At 55.4% G+C, this 22,671-nt stretch overlaps 1 protein-coding gene across 1 annotated transcript; it reads right to left on the bottom strand.

The window, feature by feature from the left end:
* Positions 1-5,108: 5,108 nt before the first annotated feature.
* On the bottom strand, positions 5,109-18,934 carry SYT3 (synaptotagmin 3). The gene is made up of 9 exons (XM_049622357.1): positions 18,319-18,934; positions 14,718-15,243; positions 11,850-12,237; positions 11,403-11,621; positions 9,166-9,286; positions 8,318-8,489; positions 8,078-8,210; positions 5,844-5,912; positions 5,109-5,632 (listed from the first exon to the last, which is right to left on the bottom strand). Exons 1-8 carry the CDS (start codon positions 18,467-18,469, stop codon positions 5,847-5,849), a joined length of 1,776 nt encoding a protein of 591 aa, XP_049478314.1. The 5' UTR covers positions 18,470-18,934; the 3' UTR covers positions 5,109-5,632; positions 5,844-5,846.
* Positions 18,935-22,671: the final 3,737 nt, after the last annotated feature.

Raw genomic sequence — 22,671 nt, 5'->3', positions numbered from 1 at the left:
TCATGGGTATAAAGCTTCCATTCTGCAAGATAAAAAGAGTTATGGAAAGGGGTGCCTGGGTGGCTCAGTTGGTTGAGCCGCTGACTCTTGATTTCAGCTCAACTCATGATCCCAGGGTCATGGGATCGAGCCCTGCTGCAGAGCACTGCCCCTCTCCCCCTCTGTCCCTCTCCCTCACTGTGCTCTTTGTCTCTTAAATTTAAAAAAAATGGAGATTGGTTGCACAACAACGTGAATGTACGTGACACTAATAAGCTGCTCACTTACAGGACAGTTCTGGGGCACCTGGGTGACTCAGCGGGTTGGGCATCCAACTCTTGATTTCAGCTCATTGTCCCAGGGTCATGGGATCGAGCCCTGTGTCAGGCTCTGTGCTGAGTGTGGAGCCTGCTTGGGATTCTCTTTCTCTCTCTTTCTCTCCCCCTCTGTCCCTCTCCCCGACTCGTGTTCCCTCACTAAAATGATGATAATAAAAAAGAAGCAGAACAGTTCTGTGATCCCCAAATGTTCCTTTGTGTCAGTGTGTAATCAGTCTCCCACCCCACTCCCTCAGCCCCAGGCAATCCTGATCGATTTCTGTCCCTATAGATTAGTGCTCCCTTGTCTGCAATTTCACATAAATGGAGTCACGCTGTTTGTACTCTTTTGTGTCTGGTTTTTTTTTTCACAGGACATACTGGTTTTGAGATTTATCCACTACACGTATCAGTAGGTAGTTCTTTCCACTGCTGAGTAGCCTTCCATCCTGTGGACATACAATTTGTTGATCCATTCCTGTAGATAGACATTTCTATTGTTCCCAGTGTTCCAGACTGGGGCTATTATGAATAAGGTGGCTGTGAATATTTGTGGGGACATAGGCTTTTACTTCTCACGGGCAAATACTCAGGAGTGAGATTGCTGAGTCACATGGTAAGTTTGTGTTAACTTAAAAAAAATTTTTTTTAATGTTTATTTATTTTTGACAGAGATACAGAGCACAAGTAGGGGAGGGGCAGAGAGAGAGGGAGACACAGAATCCGAAGCAGGCTCCAGGCTCTGAGCTGTCAGCACAGAGCCCGACATGGGGCTGGAACTCACAAACTGTGAGATCATGACCTGAGCCGAAGCTGGACGCTCAACCGACTGAGCCACCCTGGCGCCCCTGTGTTAACTTTATAAGAAACTGATAGGGGCGCCTGGGTGGCTCAGTCGGTTGAGCGTCCGACTTCGGCTCAGGTCATGATCTCATGGTCCGTGAGTTTGAGCCCCATATCAGATGCTGTGGTGACAGCCCAGAGCCTGGAGCCTGCTTCAGATTCTGTGTCTCCCTCTCTCTCTGTCCCTCCCCTGCTTGTGCTCTGTCTCTCTCTCAAAAATGAATAAAAACTTAAAAATTAAAAAAGAAAAAGTGATCCCTGAGTCCAATGATTGGTGTCCTTATAAGAGAGGGGCAGGGGCGCCTGGGTGGCACAGTCGGTTAAGCGTCCGACTTCAGCCAGGTCACGATCTCACGGTCCATGAGTTCGAGCCCCGCGTCAGGCTCTGGGCTGATGGCTCAGAGCCTGGAGCCTGTTTCCGATTCTGTGTCTCCCTCTCTCTCTGTCCCTCCCCCGTTCATGCTCTGTCTCTCTCTGTCCCAAAAATAAATAAACGTTGAAAAAAAAAAAAAAAAAAAGAAACATTATTCAAAAAAAAAAAGAGAGGGGCAGAAGGGTACCTGGGCAGCTCAGTCAGTTAAGCCTCCAATGTTGGCGTGGCTCGGGTCATGATATCATGGTTTGTGAGTTTGGGCCCCTGCATGGGGCTCTCTGCTGTTGGCACAGAGACTGCTTCCGGTCCTCTGTCTCTCTCTCTCTCTGTCTGCTCCTTCCCTCCTTCCCTGTGCTCTCTCTCTCAAAAATAAATAAACATTAAAAGAGAGAGAGAGAGGGAGGGAGAGGAAAGTAGGTGATGGGCATCGAAGAGGGCATCTTTTGGGATGAGCACTGGGTGTTGCATGGAAACCAATTTGACAATAAATTTCATATATTAAAAAAAAGAGAGAGAGAGAGAAGGGCAGGAAAAAAAAAAGACACAGGAACAATTAAAACCAAGTTATACCTTTTCAAAGCAAACTGGTGAAAAAAACTGTCCTGTTTACACTTTCCTGCACTGAAACATCTTGCTGCCTTCTGGGACAGCTGACACTCATATATGAAGTCAGTCAGTGTTAAAATGATTATGGGGACGCCTGGGTGGCTTAGTTGGTCGAGCACCCAACCCTCGATTTTGGCTCAGGTCATGATCCCAGGGTTGTGGAATCGAGCCCCGAGTTGGGCCCCACGCTCAGTATGGAGCCTGCTTAAAATTCTCTCCCCTCCCTCTGTTCCTCTCCCCTGCTCTCTCTCAAATAAAAAAATTAAATATTATAAAAATAATAAAATAAAATGAAGCTTCTTAATGCACAGATATATTCTAATAATATATGATAATTATTAGCAAGTATAATCATCATTATCAATGTTAATAGCTAACATTCAGGTCACATCCAATGTGTGCTAAATGCTGTACAGCCTTTCATTTAATCTGTGTAACATTCTTTTTTTTTTTTTTTTTTTAACGTTTATTTATTTTTGAGAGAGCACAAGCGGCAGGGGGCAGAGAGAGAGGCAGACAGAGGATCCGAAGCGGGCTCTGTGCTGAGAGCAGAGAGCCTGATGCGGGGCTCGAACTCACTAACAGGTGAGATAATGACCTGTGCTGAAGTCAGAGGCCCAAACAACTGAGGCACCCAGGCGCGCAATCCGTGTAACATTCTTGGGAAGTAGGCATTATCACTTTCTCCATATTACAGTTAAAGAAATTGAGACATTGAGAGGTTAGACACTTTGCCCAAAGTCACAGAGCGAATAGGCGTGGAGGAGGGATTTGAATCGAGGTCGTCTGACTTCCGAGCTCACTTGGGTACCAGACAAACTCTTGTGGAAGATACTGGCATCATCACAGATTGCAAGAAAAGTAAACTAGCAGCACGCCCAAGAAACCAGTAGAGCATGACATTAATTTAAAACATAAGTTTCTTTGGGGGCGCCGGGTGGTCCAGTCAGTTAAGTGTCCGACCTCGACTCAGGTCATGATCTCGCAGTCCGTGGGTTCGAGCCCTGCGTCGGGCTCTGTGCTGACAGCTTAGAGCCTGCTTCAATTCTGTGTCTCCCTCTCTCTCTCTGTGCCTCCCCCACTCACGCTCTGTCTCTTAAAAATGAATAAACGTTAAAAAAAACTCTTTTTAAAGCATAAGTCTCTTTGGCATGATGGACTGTCTCCTTAGGGGAATTTTCAGGATATTTATTAAGTTAAAATTAGCTTGCAATTCTTGTAGATGCTAATAGGCTGCCCTATTTACCTTCAGGATGAACTTTACAAGTGCGATTATATCTTTATAACCCTGACATTTATTAGGGTTTGAGAAGTGCTGCTCGCTCCTTGAGAAAAGAGAGTAAAATGTAGCCCTAGCTGGAGTTCAATGAAAAAAAAAAAAAAAATCAGTGCTGTATGTTCTCTAAAAAGCGGACAGAGGGGGGCACCTGGGTGGCTCTCTCGGTTAAGCGTCTGACTGTGGATCTCAGCTTGGATCATGATCTCACGGTTCATGAGTTCAAGCCCCAATGTCAGGCTCTGCACTGATGGTACAGAGCCTGCGTGGGACTCTCTCTCTCTCTCTCTCTCTCTCTGCCCCTCCCCTGCTCATGCTCAAGTGCTCTCGCTCTTTCTCAAAATAAGTGATTAAACTGGAAGAAAAAAAAAAAAAGAAACTTATGACTTCAGGGGATGAATTCCCAGCTGGGCAGGAAGGGATGAGGTCCTGAGGGGGTCCTGAGCCAATCCCAGCAAGGTGGGGAGGGGAGGGGGCCTCAGTCATGGGAGAGGGTGCCAACAGGAAGCTTGCCAGCTGGATTCGTGACTGGTCTGAAGTGGCCATCCAAGGCCCTAACAGGACCAGTAAGAATACTGTTCCTCAATGGTACGGAAGCAGAGAGAGAGAGAGAGAGAGAGGGAAACCAATTTTGTCTCCTCTGAAATGATCTTCTGAGGGCGATTGCAGTAGGTCCCGTTAATTTCCTGCCCAACGATCACTCCCCTCTCCGTGCTGCCTTGCTGGCAAAACCCACACAGATGGGTTTCCCAGGCTGCTTTGCAACCCGGGGTGGCCACTGCTCCCGGTTCTGGCAAATGAAAAATAAGGAGAACCTGTCTAGGGACCAACACACAAGGGGAGGGCCCTGCCACACTTCCCGCTTTATTTATTTTTTATTTTTATTTTTTAAAGTTTATTTATTTTGAGAGAGACAGAGACAGCACAAGTGGGGGATGGGGCAGAGGGAGGGAGAGAAAAAGAATCCCAAGCAGGCTCCGTGCTGCCAGCGCAGAGCCCAGTGTGGGGCTTGAACTCACGAACCATGAGATCACAACCTGAGACGAAAGCAGGAGTCGGATGCTTAACCGACTGAGCCACCCAGGCGCCCCCCACATTTCCTGTTTTGGATGCCACCGTGTGAGAACGTAATGCAAGGTACTGCCGTGGTCTGTATTCACGAAGGGAAGGCAAAACGAATCTCAGAGATGTCAACCCTGTGCCTGACGTTGCTGAGCAGCTGAACTAACACCGGGCCTGCGTGTCTTTGAAAGGTTTGTTATGTGAGCAAAAGAAATTTCTATCTTTTCAGCTCTTTCTGGTGGAATTCTGTTTTATGCAGCTGAAGCCATCACAACAGATACAGCATTATAAGCTTGGAGCTCCAAATGGCTCCAAGCTTATTACTATTGCAAAGGCTTGCCTGAGAATGAGTTCATAAGGAGCAATGCAGAGTCACTTGAACACCTTGATCTGACCATGCCTGAAGTCCTTCTGTATGCTCAGACTCACCATGTACAAAGAGCTTTCAGTTCTGCCTGTGGCTTATGGTAGTTTGGGTTGCATTTTGTGTCTTACAATCATAAGGGTCATGGCATACGTAACATTTACAAACTAAGGCTCCAAAGAGACCGATTTAGTTGCCAGAGGCCACTCGGCCAGTGAATGAAACTTTGGTCTGAACCCAGAGCCAGGATGTTCCAACCCAGCTCCCCGGTCCCAGAGAGGACAGGAGCCCCGGGTGGAGTGAGACCCACGGTGTGTGTTTATTCCGGTGTTGGTAGCAGCAGCAGTGGGGGGATCGGCCAGACGCAGGGTGTGTTGAACAGAAAGGGTAGACACGGGTGTGTGTGTGTGTGTGGGGGGAATACGGAGGATCGGTCTGTTGACATTCACAGCAAGAACAAGGGTCAGGACACCAAGTCTTGGACAAACAGCAAAGAGACAGACAGAAAGACGAAGGGTTTGGGGGGCTGGGGTCCCCCAGACATGCATGGCCCCTTGCCTGGAAGAGGAGCCCTGGGGAAGGGAAGACAGACACAGTGGAGACTGAATGCCCCCCCCCCCAACCCTGAAACAGGGAGCTGGGCCCGCCTGCCTCCCACCCTGGCGCCTCGCGGGGTAGAAGGATGGGTGGGCCCAGGCGGCCCCGCACCACGCAGCTCGGACGTTATGGCTTCGAGGAGATGAATTCACAGTCCGGGCAGGAAGGGATGGGGTCCTGAGGGGGCCTGGTCCGATCCTGGGCCTAGGCCAGACCTGCAGGACCGGACAGGGAGGAGATGTCAGTGACGGCAGAGAGCAGGCCCGTGACCTGCTGCAGCTCCATCAACACTCCCAGGGACTCAGGAATCCTGGCCCATTGTCCCTCCGTCATCTGGCCCAGGATTCCAGGTTCCCAGCCCCTCCTCCCTCGGACCCAGGAGTCCGGGACTCCAACCTCCGTCCTCCCCTGGTCTGGGTTCCTTACCCCTCACTCTGAGTTTTCTTTCTCTGACAATCCTTTGCTGCCTTTTGTGAAGCTGGACAAAGTCTTTTCCTGAAATGAGGAAATCCAGAAGGTTCAGATATGGGGGACAGAGGCAAGACAATCGCTAATAAGCAACACAATAAGACATCGAACCTCCCTTTTCACTCAGCTCGCCTCAGAGAAGCTGAGACCCTGTCTTGGAGCCTCTGGGGAGCCAGGGAGGGCTGTGGGCCGAGAAGGGGCAGAGTCAGTGGCGGGGGGGGGGGGGGAGTAGAAAGACCCTCTGGGGCCAGGCACTATGGTGCGCCACTAGCTGAAAGTCGGGGTCAGGACCTCACTCAGCCCGTATTCCACCCCTCTCTGTGCTCCCAGCATTGCCCAGCACGAGCACAGCACACAGAAGCTTCTGGAGAAGTTGGTGAAACGAGCGAGTAAACTAGGGGAAGAGTGAGCGGTGGAAGGAGAAAGGAGCTACGATCTGTCCCTCTAAATAGAGCCATGGTCTTTTCAAAACTCAGGCTTGAGCCCTGGGCCCTGCTGCTTAAAATCCCTCCTCACCCCTCAAAGAAAAGTCCAAAGCTAGGCTACAGTCAGGCCCAGGAGGAGTCCGTCCACCCTGGGTGCAAACTTTCAGCCGTGCCCAAACTCAGCAATCAAGGGAACTACTCTTGCAATGCGATATTTTGAAAAATCAAGATTAACCCAAGAAAAAAAAAAATCCACGATGTGCAAAATATCAAATTAAAAAATTTTTTTTAATGTTTATTTATTTTTGAGAGAGAGAGACAGAGACAGAGTGTGAGCGGGGGAAGGGCAGGGAGAGAAGGAGACAGAATCTGAAGCAGGCTCCAGGCTCTGGGCTGTCAGCACAGAGCCCGACTCAGGGCTCGAACCCACGAACCGTGAGATCATGACCTGAGCCGAAGTCGGACACTTAACCGACTGAGCCACCCAGATGCCCCCAAAATATCATATTTTAAACAGAGGCCGGTCCTGTGTCATATTAGAGACTGAGACGAAAGGAAAAATAAGCAGCCTTCTTTTTACATCTTTTTTATGGTTAATTTTTTTCCCCAGGAAGTTAAAATAGTTTTTAAAATGTCGAAAACAATGAAGAGGAAGTATACTGCAATGCACATCGCTTTATTATTATTATTTTTTAGTTTATTTATTTTGGAGAGAGAGAAAGCATGAGTGGGGGAGGGGAAGAGAAAGAGGGAAAGAGAGAATCCCAAGCAGGCTCTAGGCACAGGGCTTGAACCCATGAACCGTGAGATCAAGACCTGAGCTGAAGTCGGATGCTTAACTGACTGAGCCACCCAGGCACCCCAAGACTTTATTTTCTTCTTAAGAAAAAATTTGTGGGGCATCTGGGTAGCTCAGTCGGTTAAGTCTGACTCTTGATTTCAGCTCAGGTCACTATCTCAGGGTCCTGAGATCGAGCCCTGTAGCTGGCTCCACGCTGCACATGAAGCCTGCCTAAGATTCTCTTTCTCCCCCGCCTCATCTCTCTCAAAAATAAATAAAATTAATTAAAGAAAAAAAAAGAAAGAAAAAGTTGTTGATCCCCACCCAGTACACCACAATCCACTGACTTTCAACTACAGCCTGTTTAAAACAAACTGAACCAAAACCGAGCCCCCCAAAAACCCAACCCAGCTCCCTCACTCAGTTTTCCCCCTTTATTTTGGACTTAGTATCATGGGAAATAATAGTAACAGTAGCTGACCATTTGCTGAGCCCTCAAGGAGAGGCAGACACTGAATCCTGCATTAACTCACTGAATCCCCCTATCTGTCCTAACTTTAGATGCTATTAACAACCCCAGGGGTGCCTGGGTGGCTCAGTCGGTTAAGCATTCGACTCTCATTTTTGGCTGAGGTCATGATCTCCTGGTTAGTTGAGTTCGAGCCCCTCATCCGGCTCTGTGCTCAGAGCTGAGAGCCTGCTTGGGATTCTCTCTCTCTCTCTCTCTCTGCCCCTCCCCTGCTCATGTTCACTCTTTCTCAAAAAGAAATAAACTTAAAAAAATTTATAAACATTAACAACAACCTCATTTCTCAGTAGAATTACCTGAGACACAGAGAGGTCAAGTGATTTGCCCTAAATCACACAGGTAAAGTTGGTAGAGCAGGGATTCCAACCTAGGTGGTCTAGAGTCCAACCTAGGCCGGAATGACTAGATGAGTGCGTGAATGGCGTCCCGAGGGTCACTGGGAGGCCGCCCAGCTCACCTCCACCAGCTGATGCCAGTGTTCCACGGGCTTGCGGGGGTTGGCCAGCATCTCCGCCCAGTGCTCGCGGCCGTGGGGGTCGGCGGCGTCCGGGCCCACGCGGCACACACCGATCACCTCGTTGTGCCCGATGCTGGGGGGGGGGGGGGGGGGGGGGGTGTTGAGCACTTCGGGGGGGAGGGGGCGGGCTCGGTCCCATCCCCTGGCCTCCCGCCCCCCGGCCCGGGCCATGACCCTCACCAATCATAGTCTACCACCGCGATGCTGAGCCCCACGCTCTCCACGCTCTCCGGGGCCACATCGAACACGAGCGCCTCGTTGTACGTGGGGTTCAGCGTGTTCTTCTTGATAGAGGTTTTCCGCTTCTTCAGACGCCGCCCCTCGCTGATCAGAGAGGCCTTCACGTAGGGGTCTGGGGGTGGGCATGGAGAGCCCTGAACCGACTCGACCTCCTCCCTCAGACCCCAGTCCAACCCATGGGTCTGGGTCCCCATTGTCGTCCTCCCTCAGACACAGAAGTCTAGGCCCCCAGCCCCTCCTCCCTCAGACCCAGGAGTCCTCACCCCCAGCCCTTCCTCCCTCAGACCCAGAAGTCTGGGCCCCCAGACCCCTCTTCCCTCAGACTCAGGAATCCTAGCCTCCAACCCCTCCTCCCTCAGACCCAGGAGTCCTGCCCCCAGCCCCTCTTTCCTCAAACCCAGAAGTCTGGGTCCCCAGACCCTTCCTCCCTCAGACCCAGAAATCTAGGCCCCCAGCCCCTCCTCCCTTAGACCTGGGAGTCCAGGCCACCAGCCCCTCCTCCCTCGGACCCAGGAGTCCTGTGTCCAACCCCTCCTCCCTCAGACCCAGAAGTCTGGGCCCCCAGCCCCTCCTCCCTCAGACCCAGGAGTCTAGGCCCCCAGCCCTTCATCCCTCAGACCCAGGAGTCCAGGCCCCCAGCCCCTCCTACCTCAGACCCAGGAATCCAGAACCCCAGCTCCTCCTCCCTCAGACCCAGGAGGCCTCACCCCCAGCCCCTCCTCCCTCAGACCCAGGAGCCCGGGCCCCCAGATGCTCCTCCATTAGGTCCCAGCACCTCACGAACCCACCTGAGAAGCCAGTGAGGTCCATCGCTTTGAGGTTAGAGGCTTTGATGATGGTCACGGTGAGGCGCCCGGCGGTGGGGAGGTAGCAGAGTGAGAAGTTGAGCTCCCCGAGATCTGCCTTTTCCTGCAGTTGGGGAAAGGGGTTCAGCCGTGCCCTGCCTCAGTCTCCCCTGTCTCTGCCTCACGTTCTCTCCCATCTGGAACCTCCAGCTCTCCTCCCTGACATCCAGGACTCAGGTTGCCCACCCACTTCACAATCTGACTCTGCCAAACCTGGTAACTCCTTGGTCGCAGCTGCCTGCCACCAGCAAAGCTGGTTTGTTCTGCAGGGAGGATGGGAAGAGGCACGAGTGCAGGGAGGGAGCAGGAGAGAGAGGGAGAGAGAGAGAGAGAGCACGCACGCACAGTGAAATGTAGGCTGTGACAAGGACCAAGGCACTGAGAGCTATAGCTTGAAAGGCAGACCCACAGAGTCCTAAAGCAAGAAAACCCAGAGAGGGGGCATAGAGACTCAGAGAGAGAAAGAGAGAGAGACAGACAGACATACAGACAGACAACAAGCGAGACGTCAGAAAGAAGAATACAGAGACCGGGAGGAGAGGGAGACAGAGACCCAGAGGAGAGAGACAGAGTCCGGGTTGGTGGTGGTGGGGGGGGGGGCGGTGCCAGAGCCCCCAAGGGGCAGAAGATCCCAAGAAATGGGTATAGAGACTTGGTGGAGGGTATGGAGAGCTGGACAGAGCGAAAGAGACCCAGAATGAGGTGGGGAGAAGGGCAAAGGCCCAGAGAGAGACAGAGAGAGAGAGAGAGAGACAGAAACCTACCCAGAATGAGGGACAGAGATCCAAACAGTGTGTCAGACACTGAGAAGTCAGTCTTAGGGAGGGCAGGGGACACACCAGCCCTAAGTGAGGCCACAGAGGAGACAGAGACTCGCACACCCCACACAGACCTGGAACGGGGGCTGAGTTGGCCCCGGGGCCCACGACCCGCCCTGCCCTGTCCTTGGGCGTCATCTGGGCCCCTGGCCTCCCTACCACACTGATGAGGCCCAGGTCCCTGGACCCCCCACTCCCTGCCCTTGACAGCTAACTGTGACCACCTAGACCTGGAGCCCCCGAGGACTGTGTGGGGTCCCCGGGGCCTGATCCTGAAACGAAAAAAGCCAACTGTTTAAGGAATGAAGGCACAAATAAATGAATGAAGACCTCTGGTGATAATGAGCGGGGAGGAAAGAAGAAGTGACAGACACAAGGAGACAAGGTGGAGGCAGGAGGAAGGGGACTGTAGCAAGAGCTGCGGGCACCCAATTAACTGTGTCATCATGCAGATGGTGAAACTGAGGCTCAGAGGAGGGCAGGACCTCGAGCGTGGCCATCATCTGGACAAATCTAGGACAGGGCTCATACCCAGTGCACACACAGCTGCCCCACATCGGCAGACAGCTGGAACGTTGTGACATGCACAGATCAGACCCGAGAGGGCCTAGGAATTGGGGGTTTGAGGCTTGGGGGTGCAGAAGGGGTCAGGACACCCAACGAGCATGTTGGAGTGACTGGATGGACAGAGGAAGTTGGCCAGTAGCGGGGGGTCGGTGCTGGGCGTTGTGGACCCTACAATCTGGTTGCCGGAGGAACTGGGGGTGTGGGGATACTGGGGACCCAGGTATGTCTGAGGCCTGGGGGGATGAGGCTATCAGGATTCAGGCGGAGACCAGAGGATGAGTTTAGATCTGGAGGTCATGGGTTTGAAACGTAAAATGTTCAGAGATCAGAGGGGCTGGGGTTTCAGGAAGCCTGGGAACTGGAAAGCCAGGAGGTTGGAAGGTGAAGGAAGTCAGAAAAATACAAGCTGGGAATTCCGGGGTCAGGACGGTGGAAGGTCAGGAATTTCGGGTCAGAGGGCAAACGTTGTAGGGATCACACCATGAAGTTATGAGGAGGTGGTTGGTGGGTGTCTGTTACAATTTTCCCGGTTGTTACCATCAGATGTCAAAGGGGGAGTCAGAAGTTGGGAGGTCTGGGGTCCAGGCATGACGTCAGCATTTGACGGGGGGGGGGGGGGGGTCCATGATATCAACCTCTACATTTTGCTTGCATGCTTGCAATATTTCGCAATAAAATAAATTTCAAAAGAAAAGCCTGGGTCAAGAAGTTAGAGGGTTATGAAGTCCAAGGGCAGAGAGGTCGAAAACTGAGGGGTCCTGGGTCCCCAGGAAGAGGGATGCAGGGGCCACTGACCGAGCCGCCCTCCACGATGTCCCTCCATAGTGGGCGGTCGGGGGGCTGCTCAGCCAGTTCCAGGAGGTTGTCCAGCACCACTTGGCCGATCAGGTCGTGCCGTGAGAAGCGGTCGAAGTCATAGACGCTGAAGTGCAGTTTGCGCTGGGCCAGCTCGGCCAGGGGCACCGAGAACTGGAATGTCTCATTGAATACAGGGTTCAGAGTCTTCCTGTGCACCTGCAGGGGGTGGGGGAGGGGGACACCACACCCATCAGCCGCTTGCAAAGGACCCAGGAGTCCAGACCCCCAAACCCCTCCTCTCTCAGACCCGGGAGTCCAGCCCCCAGCCCCTCCTCCCTCGGACCCGGGAGTCCAGACCCCCAGCCCTTCTTCCCTCAGCCTCAGGAGCCAGACCCCCTCCCCCTCCTCCGTGGGACCCGGATGTCCAGGCCCCTCTCTCCGGACCTTGGTCTGGAACTTTTTCTTGCGGTCCGGCAGCAGGTAGATCTTGACGTAGGGGTCTGAGAAGCCATTGGAGTCCTTGGCCGGGAGGTCCAAGGCCTGCAGGATCCGCACCACCAGCTGGTCGGAGCCATAGAGGTACCGCAGGGCAAAACTGATGCGGCCGCAGGGCGCCCCCCCTCCGGCCTCTCCCGAGCCCGCGGCCCCGCCACCGCGCCGGCCACCGGGTCCAGTCCCCTGGTACAGCTCGGGCTTGATCTGCCCGATGAGTTTGGCTTTTTCCTCACCGCCTGGCAAGGGTAAGGGTAGGGCAGGCGGCCGCTCCTCACTGCCAGGGTCCGGCTGAGGGGTCAGGGTCTGCTGGGTGAGGGGCCGGGGTAGGGCCGGGTACCTGTGGGGGGTGGGGAAGACCAAGGTGGGGCCACTGACAAAGGTGGGGATCTTTGACAGCATCTGAAGACCCGGGAGACTCCTCCCTGCCTCTTCCCCCAGCACCGCATCCGGGTGGCCACAGATCCCACCCTGGTTCACTATGACCTCGAGCCAGCCACTTGCGCTCTTTGAGCCTCAGTTTCTCCACCTGTGTTGGGGGGGGGGGGTGTGGGGTATCCCGGTCTCTAAACTAGCTCCAGCTAGCATCTGCTTATGCACCGGCTTCCAGAAGCCTTCCCCTGACCTCAAGTGCATGACCCAGAATAACCTCTCTGGACTCCAGAGGCCCCACACAGCCCAGACCTCCTGAACCTTCTTCAAATCTCCCCAACCTGCCTTAGCCCCAGTATCACATTTCCCACCTGACCACCGCTCCACCTGGCCTGTCCTTTCTCTCTCAACTCCCTTCTCCACCGTTCCTAGTGTCGATGGGACATTCTGGAAGCCCAGAGCTCCCCTCTCGGGCCCCTCTGGGCCTCTTCTCCCCTTCCCCCCCTCCCACGCTTTCCCTGGACAGGCTCATCTGCGTCCCAGGTTTCCACACCCATCAACAGCCTTTTGTCTGTTAAATGTGTCTCCTGGGCTCCAGCCCAGACCCGCTCCAGGCCTCCCGGCCTCCCAGCCTCGGCCTCCCACCAGACCCCCGCACGCCCTTCCCCGCTGGGCTCAGCGCCTTCTCCCAGACCCGCTCCTCCTCCCCATTCCCCCTGCTCCACCAAGATCTGCAGGCCAGACACTGGAGCCATCCTCACCCCCCTCTCAAAACTCGCCCCTCCCCTCTCCCAAACTCCCCTGTCCCCGTGGCCCCGGCTCATCTGCCCTGTCCCGCGTGGACCATCACCCCCGAGGTGAAGTCCGCGTGACGGGGCCCCTAGTGATGGGCAGCCCCAGATGTGCTGAGAGGCAGGCCCGGGGTGGGGGAGCAGGAGGCTCCAGCCGTGGAAAGGGATGTGGGGGTGGGGGTGGGGGCTCCAGCTACAGATCCCCCGCCACTCCTTGCTCCCGGGGTGACTTTGAGCAGGTCACTGACACCCTCTGAGCCTCAGTGTCTCCATGTATGTAATGGGGGCGGGGCTTCCCCAGAGACCCCAAACTACATCTCCCATGAGCCCCTGGGCCCCTGGCCAGGTCCTGGGATTACCAGGGTCCTGGGACCTTCTCCCATTACTGTCTGGGGCCCAAGATGATCCTTCTGAAGGCAGTGTCCCTGGTCACTGCCCCAGAGGCCTTACACTCAACAAGATCCAGATGAGCTCAAGGTCTCCCTCACACCCACTCCTCTTCCTAGATCCTCTGATCTGACACCCACCCAATCACCAGGCCAGGATGGGTGCTGTTAGCACCTGTCCCCACCCCTCCTACCCCACAGCCATCCGCCCCGAGTCTCATCTCTCCTGCCCCCTGACCTTGCCCTTTCCTCCCCGTGCCCACAATCTCAGCTCAACCTCCTCCTCTCCTGCCTGGACTACTGGCCTCCAGTCTGTCCCTCTAGTCCATCCCTATGTGGCCCCAGAGAGGTCTTTCTACCCCCAAAACTGGCCCTGCCCCTCCTGCTCACAGGACAGAGTCCCCGCCCCTCAGCCAGGCATTCGCCCCGAATGCCCTGTGTGGTCTGGCCCCACCCACAGCCGCAGCCACATCTCCTCGGCTTCCTTTTCGCACATGTACTCGCAGGCCATAGTGACTGCTGGCAGTTCCCACAATGCGCTGTGACCTCCTTCCTCTCTAGCCTTTGCACTGGCCGCTCTCTCCTCCTGGAATGCCCGGCTCACACCCCTACCTCTGTGCCCGGCTAACTCTTCCTCACTCTGTAGGTCTCAGCCATCTCTGGAAGGCCCCAGCCCCCTCCCAGACCGGATCAGCGACTCCTTGGACTCCCACAGCTAAAGTGGCCCCCTAAGCCACTTTCCTGCAGCACTGGCCCGGCTGGGCTGGGCTGGCCTCTCTGGGGACCCACTTGCCCCGGACTGTACGTGGCATGACGGCAGGGTCTGGCTGCCACGCTCACTTCTGTTTTTCCAACACCCAGCTCAGGTCTAGTTCATATTAGGTGCTCAATGACATGCTCAGACGGATAGCGATCAGACGGATCCCAAGTCCCACCACGAATCCTGGCTTAGGGTGAAAGACACGAATCGCTTTGTGTCTCAGGGCCTCGGGGGTCTAATCTTCATTCTGCAGTCCTGTGCTCTCTGAATCTGAGAGTCCAGGTCTCTAGGCTCCCCCTCCCTCAGACCCTGGAGTCGGGGCCCCTAGCCTCTTCTCTCCCCGGGACCCAGGAGTCTACACCCCCCATCCCCTTCCTGCCCCAGGACTCAGGACTCTGGACCTCTAGGCCTCTGGGCCTCTTGCAGGGCTCAGGAGAACCGTATCTGGGGAAGAGACACAGAGGAGGAACAGAAGTTCAGAGTGGACCCCCAGCCCAGTAGCCTGTCTCACCTGGTGGTGGGTGCCAGGCTTGTGACCTGCTGATGCGACTGGGCACTGGGCAGGCCCCCACCACTGGGGGGCAGCAGGAGCAGCCCAGAGCCCGCACCTCCCTCAGAGGGCAGTTCAGGAGATGTCTGGCTCGGTTTGACCCCAGCGGCCACTGCAGCTGCCGCAGCCTCTGGATACGAGTCCATGTCCAAGTACGAGGGCTCAGGGGGGTCAGAGCCCCCTAGGCTGCCTGGCTCCAGCAGCTCAGCGAAGGGCGGATGGTGGGCGGTGTGGGCGTGGTGGTGTGGACCCCCCAGCAGAGGATGGCCACCCAGGCCGGCCCCCAGGTGGGGCCCGCCACCGCCCACCAGGCCTGCCAGCCCGACCCCAGGGCCTAGGTCTTTGCGCAGGGGGCCCCCGCCCACCGCTGAGCCTCCCTTGTCCCGCCAGGGCACCCAGCACAATTTCCAGGACACGAAGAGGGAGACGCCCAGAAGGACAATGCCACAGAATGTCACGATGACCGACAGCAGGCTCACGGAGATGTCTGGAGAGAGTGAGGACAAAGGTCAGGGGTCAGGGTGGGGTCAGAGCTTATCCTCCCACTGCTGTCCCCAAAGAGCTAACCTTTAGCATTCGCCATGCATTGTCCTAGGCACCTGACGTCCGTTTACTTCAACTCCCCGGCCCCACAGGCTGGGTATCTCTATATAACCGTTTTAAAGATGAGGAAACCGAGGCACAGAGAGGTGGAGCGACTTGAATAACGCTGCGCAAGCAGGTCAAGGACAGATCTGGGATTTGAAAGCGCGGTCTGTCCTCGGAGCTGATTCTGAATCACTAGCCCGTGCTGCCTCTCTAGAAGAGGACACACCCAACGTCCCCCCAAATGCTCGGAGATGACCAAGGAGAGAGGAGCCGGCGTGACTCCTCCCACGACAAGAGTTCAAATCTGTGTTTGCCGCGTGGCCCCGGGAGCATATCTTAAGCACTCTGAGCCCCACGTTCCCCGTTTGCCAAATAGGAAGTCCTGCCTCTTACGGTGGAGGTAAAAGGGACCCATCGCTGAGATGTCTACTGAGTGGTTACTATGTCCCAGACGCCTAAGTGCTATATTGGCATTGGTTTACTCGTGCCTGACAGGCGCCCTGGGAGCTTGGCAACCTTATTAACACCTGCTTTCCACAAAAGGAAACTGAGGTCAATGGACCCAAAGTCTCCTGTGCAGAGTCCCCACAGGTCAGCGCTGGAGTCAGACCTTGACCCCGGAGCGCCTGGCTCCAGAGCTGTCACGCTTCACTATTTCCCAAGAAATGGTATTTGGGACGCGGGTTATATTATTCGACTGACAAATATTGTTACGTTTGGTGATACCGCTGCTGCCGTGTGTAAGCCAGCATCAGCAGCCGCCACGGCTAACGCCTTGCAAATGCTTCCTGTGTGCTGATGTGCCTTTCAGAGAAACCCAGGGAACAGCCTAGTTCTCGAGCCAGAGGTTCCTGGGTCATTCAGGAAGTGGTGCCAGGAGTAGGGCTCCTCCCTCCAGGGAACGTGAATCTGTTTTGGGATTGACTCCTGGGTCTCAGCGAGGGAGAACACAGGGGTATTTCGTGCACCGTGCGGACTCTAGATTATGGCGGGTGGGGAGAAGCTATTGGCTAAGCTATTGGCAGCGAGGACAGCTGAGTGGACTGGCTGTGTCCTGTCCCTGCAGGGGACGCCGGGTGGTGAGGGGATGCCCTCCCGTCCCGAACTGACCAGGGCATCTAAGTCAGCAGTCTGTGGTGTGAATCCGCACGGCGCTGTGATCGATCCCATTTTACAGACGAGGACGAGGAGGCTCTGAGAGACAGGAAGTGACCCTGTGGGGCCATACAACTGGCGATGGCCAAACTCTGAAATTCCTACTCCCCTCCGCCCCTTAGGGTGTTCCTTTCCAAGTGACCAACATCTGCTTAGAGTTCTGGGGACCTGCTAAAAACCAAAGCAAGGGCTTGCCAGCCTCCTGAGCCTGGGAAGAATGGAGGAAGGGGGGCCGTTTGGGAGGACAAGGTGGAGACGAGGAGAGAAAAAACGAAGAGCTGCTTGCCTCTACCATCAGCCTGACCCAGACCCTCTCCAAGTCAAAACATCGATCCTCTAAACTCTGACAGATTTCTCACTTCTGTCCGCCTGGTCTGGGGAGCCATTTGGGCTTGGCAAGGTGATGTACCTGTGCAGTAAAAGATCAACCTTGCCCAAGGAAATGTTTGGCCCTGGATCGGCTCCTGGGAAGGAACCGCTAAGTCCTTGAACTTCCTCCCTGAAAGTGTTTTTGTTTACCTGTGGAACCATGGGCCCTGCCAGATGGTCCGCAGTGTGATTGACGCTGGGGGACTAGGACGTGCCGTATCAGCTCGGCCCCTGGAGGGGCCGGAGGTGAAGGTCAGCCACACGGGCGGTCAGCCACGTCTATGTGACCGAGACTGGAAGCTCACGCCTGGTCTCTCCTGGACCCTACTCTCTGTGTCTTTCCCTTCGCAGAATTTCATCCCTATCCTTTTGCCGGGTAAAGCGTACCCAGGAGTAGAACAGCATTTCTGTGAGTCCTTCTAGGGAATCATAGAAACTGAGGGTGGGCTTGGGGACCCCCAAATTGCCATAGTATACTAGACTTCCTGGGGTCAAATCTGGCTCTTCTGCTTACAGGCTGTGAGACTCTGAGCACAAACTGGCAGCTCTCTGGACCTCATTCCTCATCACTGTCCCTGGACATCTGGCGCGCGAGGTGTCGAGCTCCACCCTGCACTCAGCAAGTGTGGCTCTAGGTATAACTTATACACGCATGCTTCCTCAGGGTCCCTTGGGGCCACTCATGATATTTCCTGGTGTTCAGAACCCTGCCGCTTCCTAGCTGGGTGACCTTGGGCAAGTCACTTCACCCTTCTGAGTCTCCCCTCCGCCATCGAAAATGAGGATTCTGTGTACCGCAAAGGGGCGTTGTGGGTGGTTGATGAACAATGCAAAGGACCTTGCGTACTGCCTGGGACACGGTCGGTGCTCAGTAAGTACATCCCGGCATTTATTGAATGACCACTGTGTGCCCAGCTTGTTCTAAGCGCTTCACATGTGTTACATCACTTGAGTCACTCAGCCGCCCCATGAGGTAGTCACTTTTATTATCCCCATTTTCAGGAGGAAATGGAGGCACAGAAAAAGAGCTACTTGCCTAAAGCCATCCATTAGTAAGTAGCCGGGGGGGGGGGGGGGGGGGGGGGGGGGGAGTGGGATTTGAATGCAGGCAAGTCAGACAGGCTGACTCAAAAGCCTGAGCTTTTAAGTACTATGCAAGATACACAACAGATGTGTGAAAGGGACATGTATGTGGCTGGGGTGGGGGGCAGTGGGCAGGAGGTTCACAGGGCCAAACACAAAAAGGTCAGGAATCAAATGGCCCACCTCGTTCCTTCTCCTTAGATCAAAGGTGTGGGGACCAGCAGCAAGCAGGATGGAGGCAAGACCCTAAGAGGGACTGGCCAGGGCCGCATAGAGAACAGAAAGCTGAACGAGTCTGCTCTGAATCTCTGAAAATATTGACTGCAGCAGAGACAGGGGGCTGGCCGAGACAGCTGGGGGTGCTGACCTGCATCTGGGCCCCGGGGATAGCCTCGAATTCGCAGGTCGTTGAACTCCTGGCACCTGTCACTGGTGTCGGCATCTCGGACCCGCGCACAGAGGTCCGAGACCAGGATGAGTGCCCGCCGGCAGAGGTCATCCTCGTAGTCTCCTGACATGGTGGCCGGTGGGTTCTGTGCTTGGAAGGGGCCGGACGAGGGTGGAGATGAGAGATGAGATTGAGAGAGGGATGGATAAAGGATAAAAAGGGAAAGAGAGAAAGGGAAGGACAGGCGAGGGGACAGAGATTGGGGCCAGGTGGATCAGGGGAGGTAGATTGGGGAGGGATAGACGATGAGAAAGAAATCCGGGGCCGATAGACAAGACTGAAATTCGGGGTGCAGGCAAGAAGACAGTAACGGATTGGACAACCAAGGGGACAGAGATCAGCGTGAATGGACAGGAGGAAAGAGAACAGGGACAAATGGACAAGGAGGAAGAGACTAGGGAGGCCAGTCAAGGGGCAGAGATTAAGGACAGATAAAGAGACAGAGATTAGGGGTGCCCAGACAAAGGGACAGAATTTAGGCGTGGGCAGACGAGGGGACAGCCATTCTTCGTTCATGCATTCGACGAATATTCATTGAGCACCAACTACATGCCAGGCACTGTGCCAGATGCTGCAGAGCCAGCAGAGCACGCGCCCCACACAGTCCCCGACTTCCTGGTGTTACAATCCAGTGAGAGGAGACAGGGAGTAAGCAAGTCAACAAACACCACATAAACAAACAAGACGTGCTCACACTGTGAGAAGTGCTCTAAAAGAAACAGAGGAAATATCACAAAGGGACTAGGAAGTGGGCATCTGGGGGGCTCTCTGTGGCCACCGGCAGTGGGTGGTGGGGCTGGCGTGGGGTAAAGCATCCAGAGCAGCAGGAACAGCATGAGCAGGGACCTGGCCGGTTCAAGGAACGAGAAACAGGCCAGGTCCAGGTAGAAAGGAACCGGACCGAGAGAAAGGGAGGGATGGGGTTAGAGAGAGAAGAGATGGTTGTGTGCGGTGGCGGCTGGGGTGGGATGGGAGGTGCAGGATGCAGAGATAGGGACCAAGTTGAGGGAGGGAGAGAGAAGGGGAAGGGAGACAGAGATAATGGGAAGGGCAAACTGGGGCCCAGAACGGAGGGACAGATGCACAGACACAGGGAAAGTCAAGGACTGCGATTTGGGATGGACAAGCCATAAAGAATGGACTAGTGTGTAATTTATGGGAGTGCAAGAGATGGGCGGACAGAGGGACAGTTAGAAGCGCCAGGACAGAAATATCTCTGAAAGAGAAACAGTGGTTGGCAGAACGGATGGGGTGCAGGAATAAAGGACAGACTGACAGGCGATGGCCAGAGATCACAGATGGGCGAGGATACAAAGGAGGGCTGGGCAGACAGACATGGGTGCAGAAGGAAGGTTGGATGGGGGTGGGGGCATACGAGACAGGGGACCCGGAGAAAGAGGTGCATGTGGGGCGAAGGGGAATTCGCCACACATGGTTTGGAGGCAGACATCAGAGATGGGCTGGAAGGAGAGTGCAGGGGGAAATTAGGGACGGGCAGACCAGAGCTCACGGATGGACAGGTGTCGTGGGGGTGGTGCAGAAGGCCAGGACTCCGAGACAGACGTGGTCAGACTCACCTGCGCTTATCCCTGCCGTGTTCTGGGTGGCAGCCGAGGCGGCGGCTGGCGGCAGCCCATGGGGGTTGTAGGGCGGACAAGGGGCTGCGGACCCGTCCCCACGCGCCAGGTGGTGGGAGGAGGAGCCGGATCTGGGGGCCGTGGCCAGGAGAAAAAGCTCAGTTCGAGCCTCACGTCTCGTCCTCCTCGGACCGGCTGCTCGACCCCAGGCGACCCCCGGGAGGTCCAGCCACCCCCTCCCACCTCCGGGGCCCCAGCTCCCGTTGAGCTTAGAGACTACAATTCCCGACAGGCCTCGCGCTGCCGCGGCTAAAGACTTCACAGACCCGGCGCTGTATGGGCTGCTGGGAATTGAAGTCCTTCATGCTTCTCCCGGCTGCAGAGAGGATGGGAATTTTTTTCGGAGGTGGGGAGGGGGGGGGTTATGAGATGCCGGGGTCCCAAGGCGCTGCAGGGGGGAGGAATGATGTCCTGGACCCCGAGAGGCCGCGGAGTCCTAAGTCCTCAAGGGCCATGGAGTGGGTAAGCGATCCCCACCTCCGGGGGATCGGTGGGTGAGGTTGGGGTACACCTGGGTGTTTCGGGACCCCCCTTTCTAGGGCCACGTGCCCCTCCCCCGGGGCGGCCCGCAAGCGCTGCGGCACCCGCACTCGCGGGGAGGAGATCCGCGCGCCTCTGCACCTACCCCCGCCCCAACGCGCTGGGGCCTCCCCCCAGGATCGGCCTGGGGCGGGGGCTGGGGCAGGGGGGAGGGGGGAGGAGCGGACTCACCCGGAGCCGCCGCCGCCGCCGCCGCCGCCGCCGCCGCCGCCGCAGCCCCGCGCGCCCGCCGCGGTGCCCGCTCGACTCCTCCCCCCGCCCCTGGCGCAGGTCCGCGGCTCCTCCCCTTGCACCCCCTCCTTCCTCCCCTCCGAACCTGCGGCTTGAGAGCAGAAATCGCGCGGCCGCAGCGAGGAAGGAGGGAGGTTTCCCAGGACCGAGGCGTCCGAGACCCAGCTCTCTTACACAGCGGAAGATCCAGCTGTCTGGGATCGTGACCCTCTGCGCCCCAGGATCTAGGGGTCCAGGCCCCCCAGCCCCTCTTCTCTCAGCTGGAAAAATCTGGGACCCCAGTCACTTCTCCCAGAACCCAGGGTAATGACTTCCCACCCCCCCTCCATTCTCAGATCCAGGACTCCACTCCTCCCCTGGCCCTTCCTTCACAGGACCCGGGACTTGGAGTCCTCCCATCTGGGGAGTTCTGGAGGCTGGCGGTGGGAGGGGAGGCGGAGCCTCAGAGTTAGCGGGTGTGGAGAATCTCAGCCCGGTGTGAGGTCCTAGCAGGGACCTGGGTTTGGATCCCTGCCTGGGCCGGCTCCTGCCTTTGTGCCCTCGCGCTCTTTTCTCTGAGGTCGTTTCCTCATCACAAAAAAATACAGAGACAATAAAACTGTCTCCTAAGGGATCCAGACGTTTGCAAAAACCAGGCAACGTAGATAAAGCCTTGGCACCGAATAGGTGATGAATCTTGCTCAAAAGCACCAAGTAATTGTTACTGCCATATTAATAGCGGTTAATGATAATTGCCACTGCGACTGAGCTAAGTGCTTTGAAAGCGCTTCCTTGTTTAATCTTCACTGGCCCTGTTAGGTGGGTGCAATTATGCTATCCTCATTTCACAGAGGAGGAAACTGAGGTCCGTAGAGGTTTAAATCCCTTGGAGAAGGTCCAGAGCCACATAGTCACAGGCAGCAGCCGGCAGGGGTGGCTGGGATGAGCCACAGGCTTCCTTAGTGCTGCCTCCCCTACTCCCAGTGACACTCATAGAAATATAATCTCTTGGGTAAAAAAATATTTTGGGGGCTTCCGGGTGGCTCAGTCGTTGAGCGTCTGACTTGGGCTCAGGTTATGTTCTCAGAGTTTGTGGTTCCAGCTTTCACATTGTGGGCTGTGCTGACAGGGCGGAGCCTGCTTCTGATCCTGTCTCTCCCTCTCTCTGCCCCTCCTGCGAGCTCTCTCTCTGTCTCTGTCTCTCTCTCTCTGTCTCTCTCTCTCTCTCTCTCTCTCTCTCTCGTTCAAAAAGAAATGAATTAACTTAAAAAAAGAGGGGCAAATTGTCCAATTCCGCTCAGCCTTGTTTAAAAAACATTTTTCTTCTTCTGCCAAGGCAACTCTAAGACAAGTTCCCTAGAGCCTCCCTTTAACTAGATCCCACCCCCTCCCCACCTATTGCTACCTATGTATGTATACATTTGCAGTTACTGTCACCCTGTAGAATCCCCCAGGAGTGCCTCCCTGGTGCACCTTGAATCCTATCCTCGGTGCTTCTTCGTTCTCCCCGATAGACCTGCATTTGCACCCAGGGAAGCTGGCATGGGGGGCGCATGCCCAGATGTGTGCACACAGACCCCACATGGCAGTCCATGAGCCCACTCACAACTAGACCTTCACACCCAGCTGGCCTGCCCAGAGTCCACAGGCAGCCCTGTTCTGGAAGAGATACACAGAAGGAAGTGTGCAGCAATGCATACACCCAGAGATGTCTACACACGTGGGCTTGCCAGACTTCTGGGACACGTTTCCAGAGAGACATCGACTCATAGACTGGCAGCTGTGGTGTCCCGGTTGTGCCTGTGGTTTGGGACATGGCAGGGTCAGGGTTCAAATCCAAGGTCTGCTCTCAATATTGCCTGTGAATTGCTTATATTCTCAGTGC

Source organism: Panthera uncia (assembly GCF_023721935.1).
Source record: "Panthera uncia isolate 11264 chromosome E2 unlocalized genomic scaffold, Puncia_PCG_1.0 HiC_scaffold_19, whole genome shotgun sequence".
In the NCBI taxonomy this organism is placed as follows: domain Eukaryota; kingdom Metazoa; phylum Chordata; class Mammalia; order Carnivora; family Felidae; genus Panthera; species Panthera uncia.
Note: the sequence above shows the minus strand (reverse complement) of the source record. Positions and strands in the feature narration are given on the sequence as shown.

What these genes read in the sequence shown, in the direction of transcription:
- SYT3 (XM_049622357.1), bottom strand. Translation starts at nt 18,469, where the DNA reads ATGTCAGGAGACTACGAGGATGACCTCTGCCGGCGGGCACTCATCCTG. An exon ending in TCCCCGGGGCCCAGATGCAG is followed by an intron (nt 15,244 to 18,318) that starts GTCAGCACCCCC and finishes CACTCTCTCCAG; the next exon opens with ACATCTCCGTGAGCCTGCTG. An exon ending in ACTGGCATCAGCTGGTGGAG is followed by an intron (nt 5,913 to 8,077) that starts GTGAGCTGGGCG and finishes TCCTCATTTCAG; the next exon opens with GAAAAGACTTTGTCCAGCTT.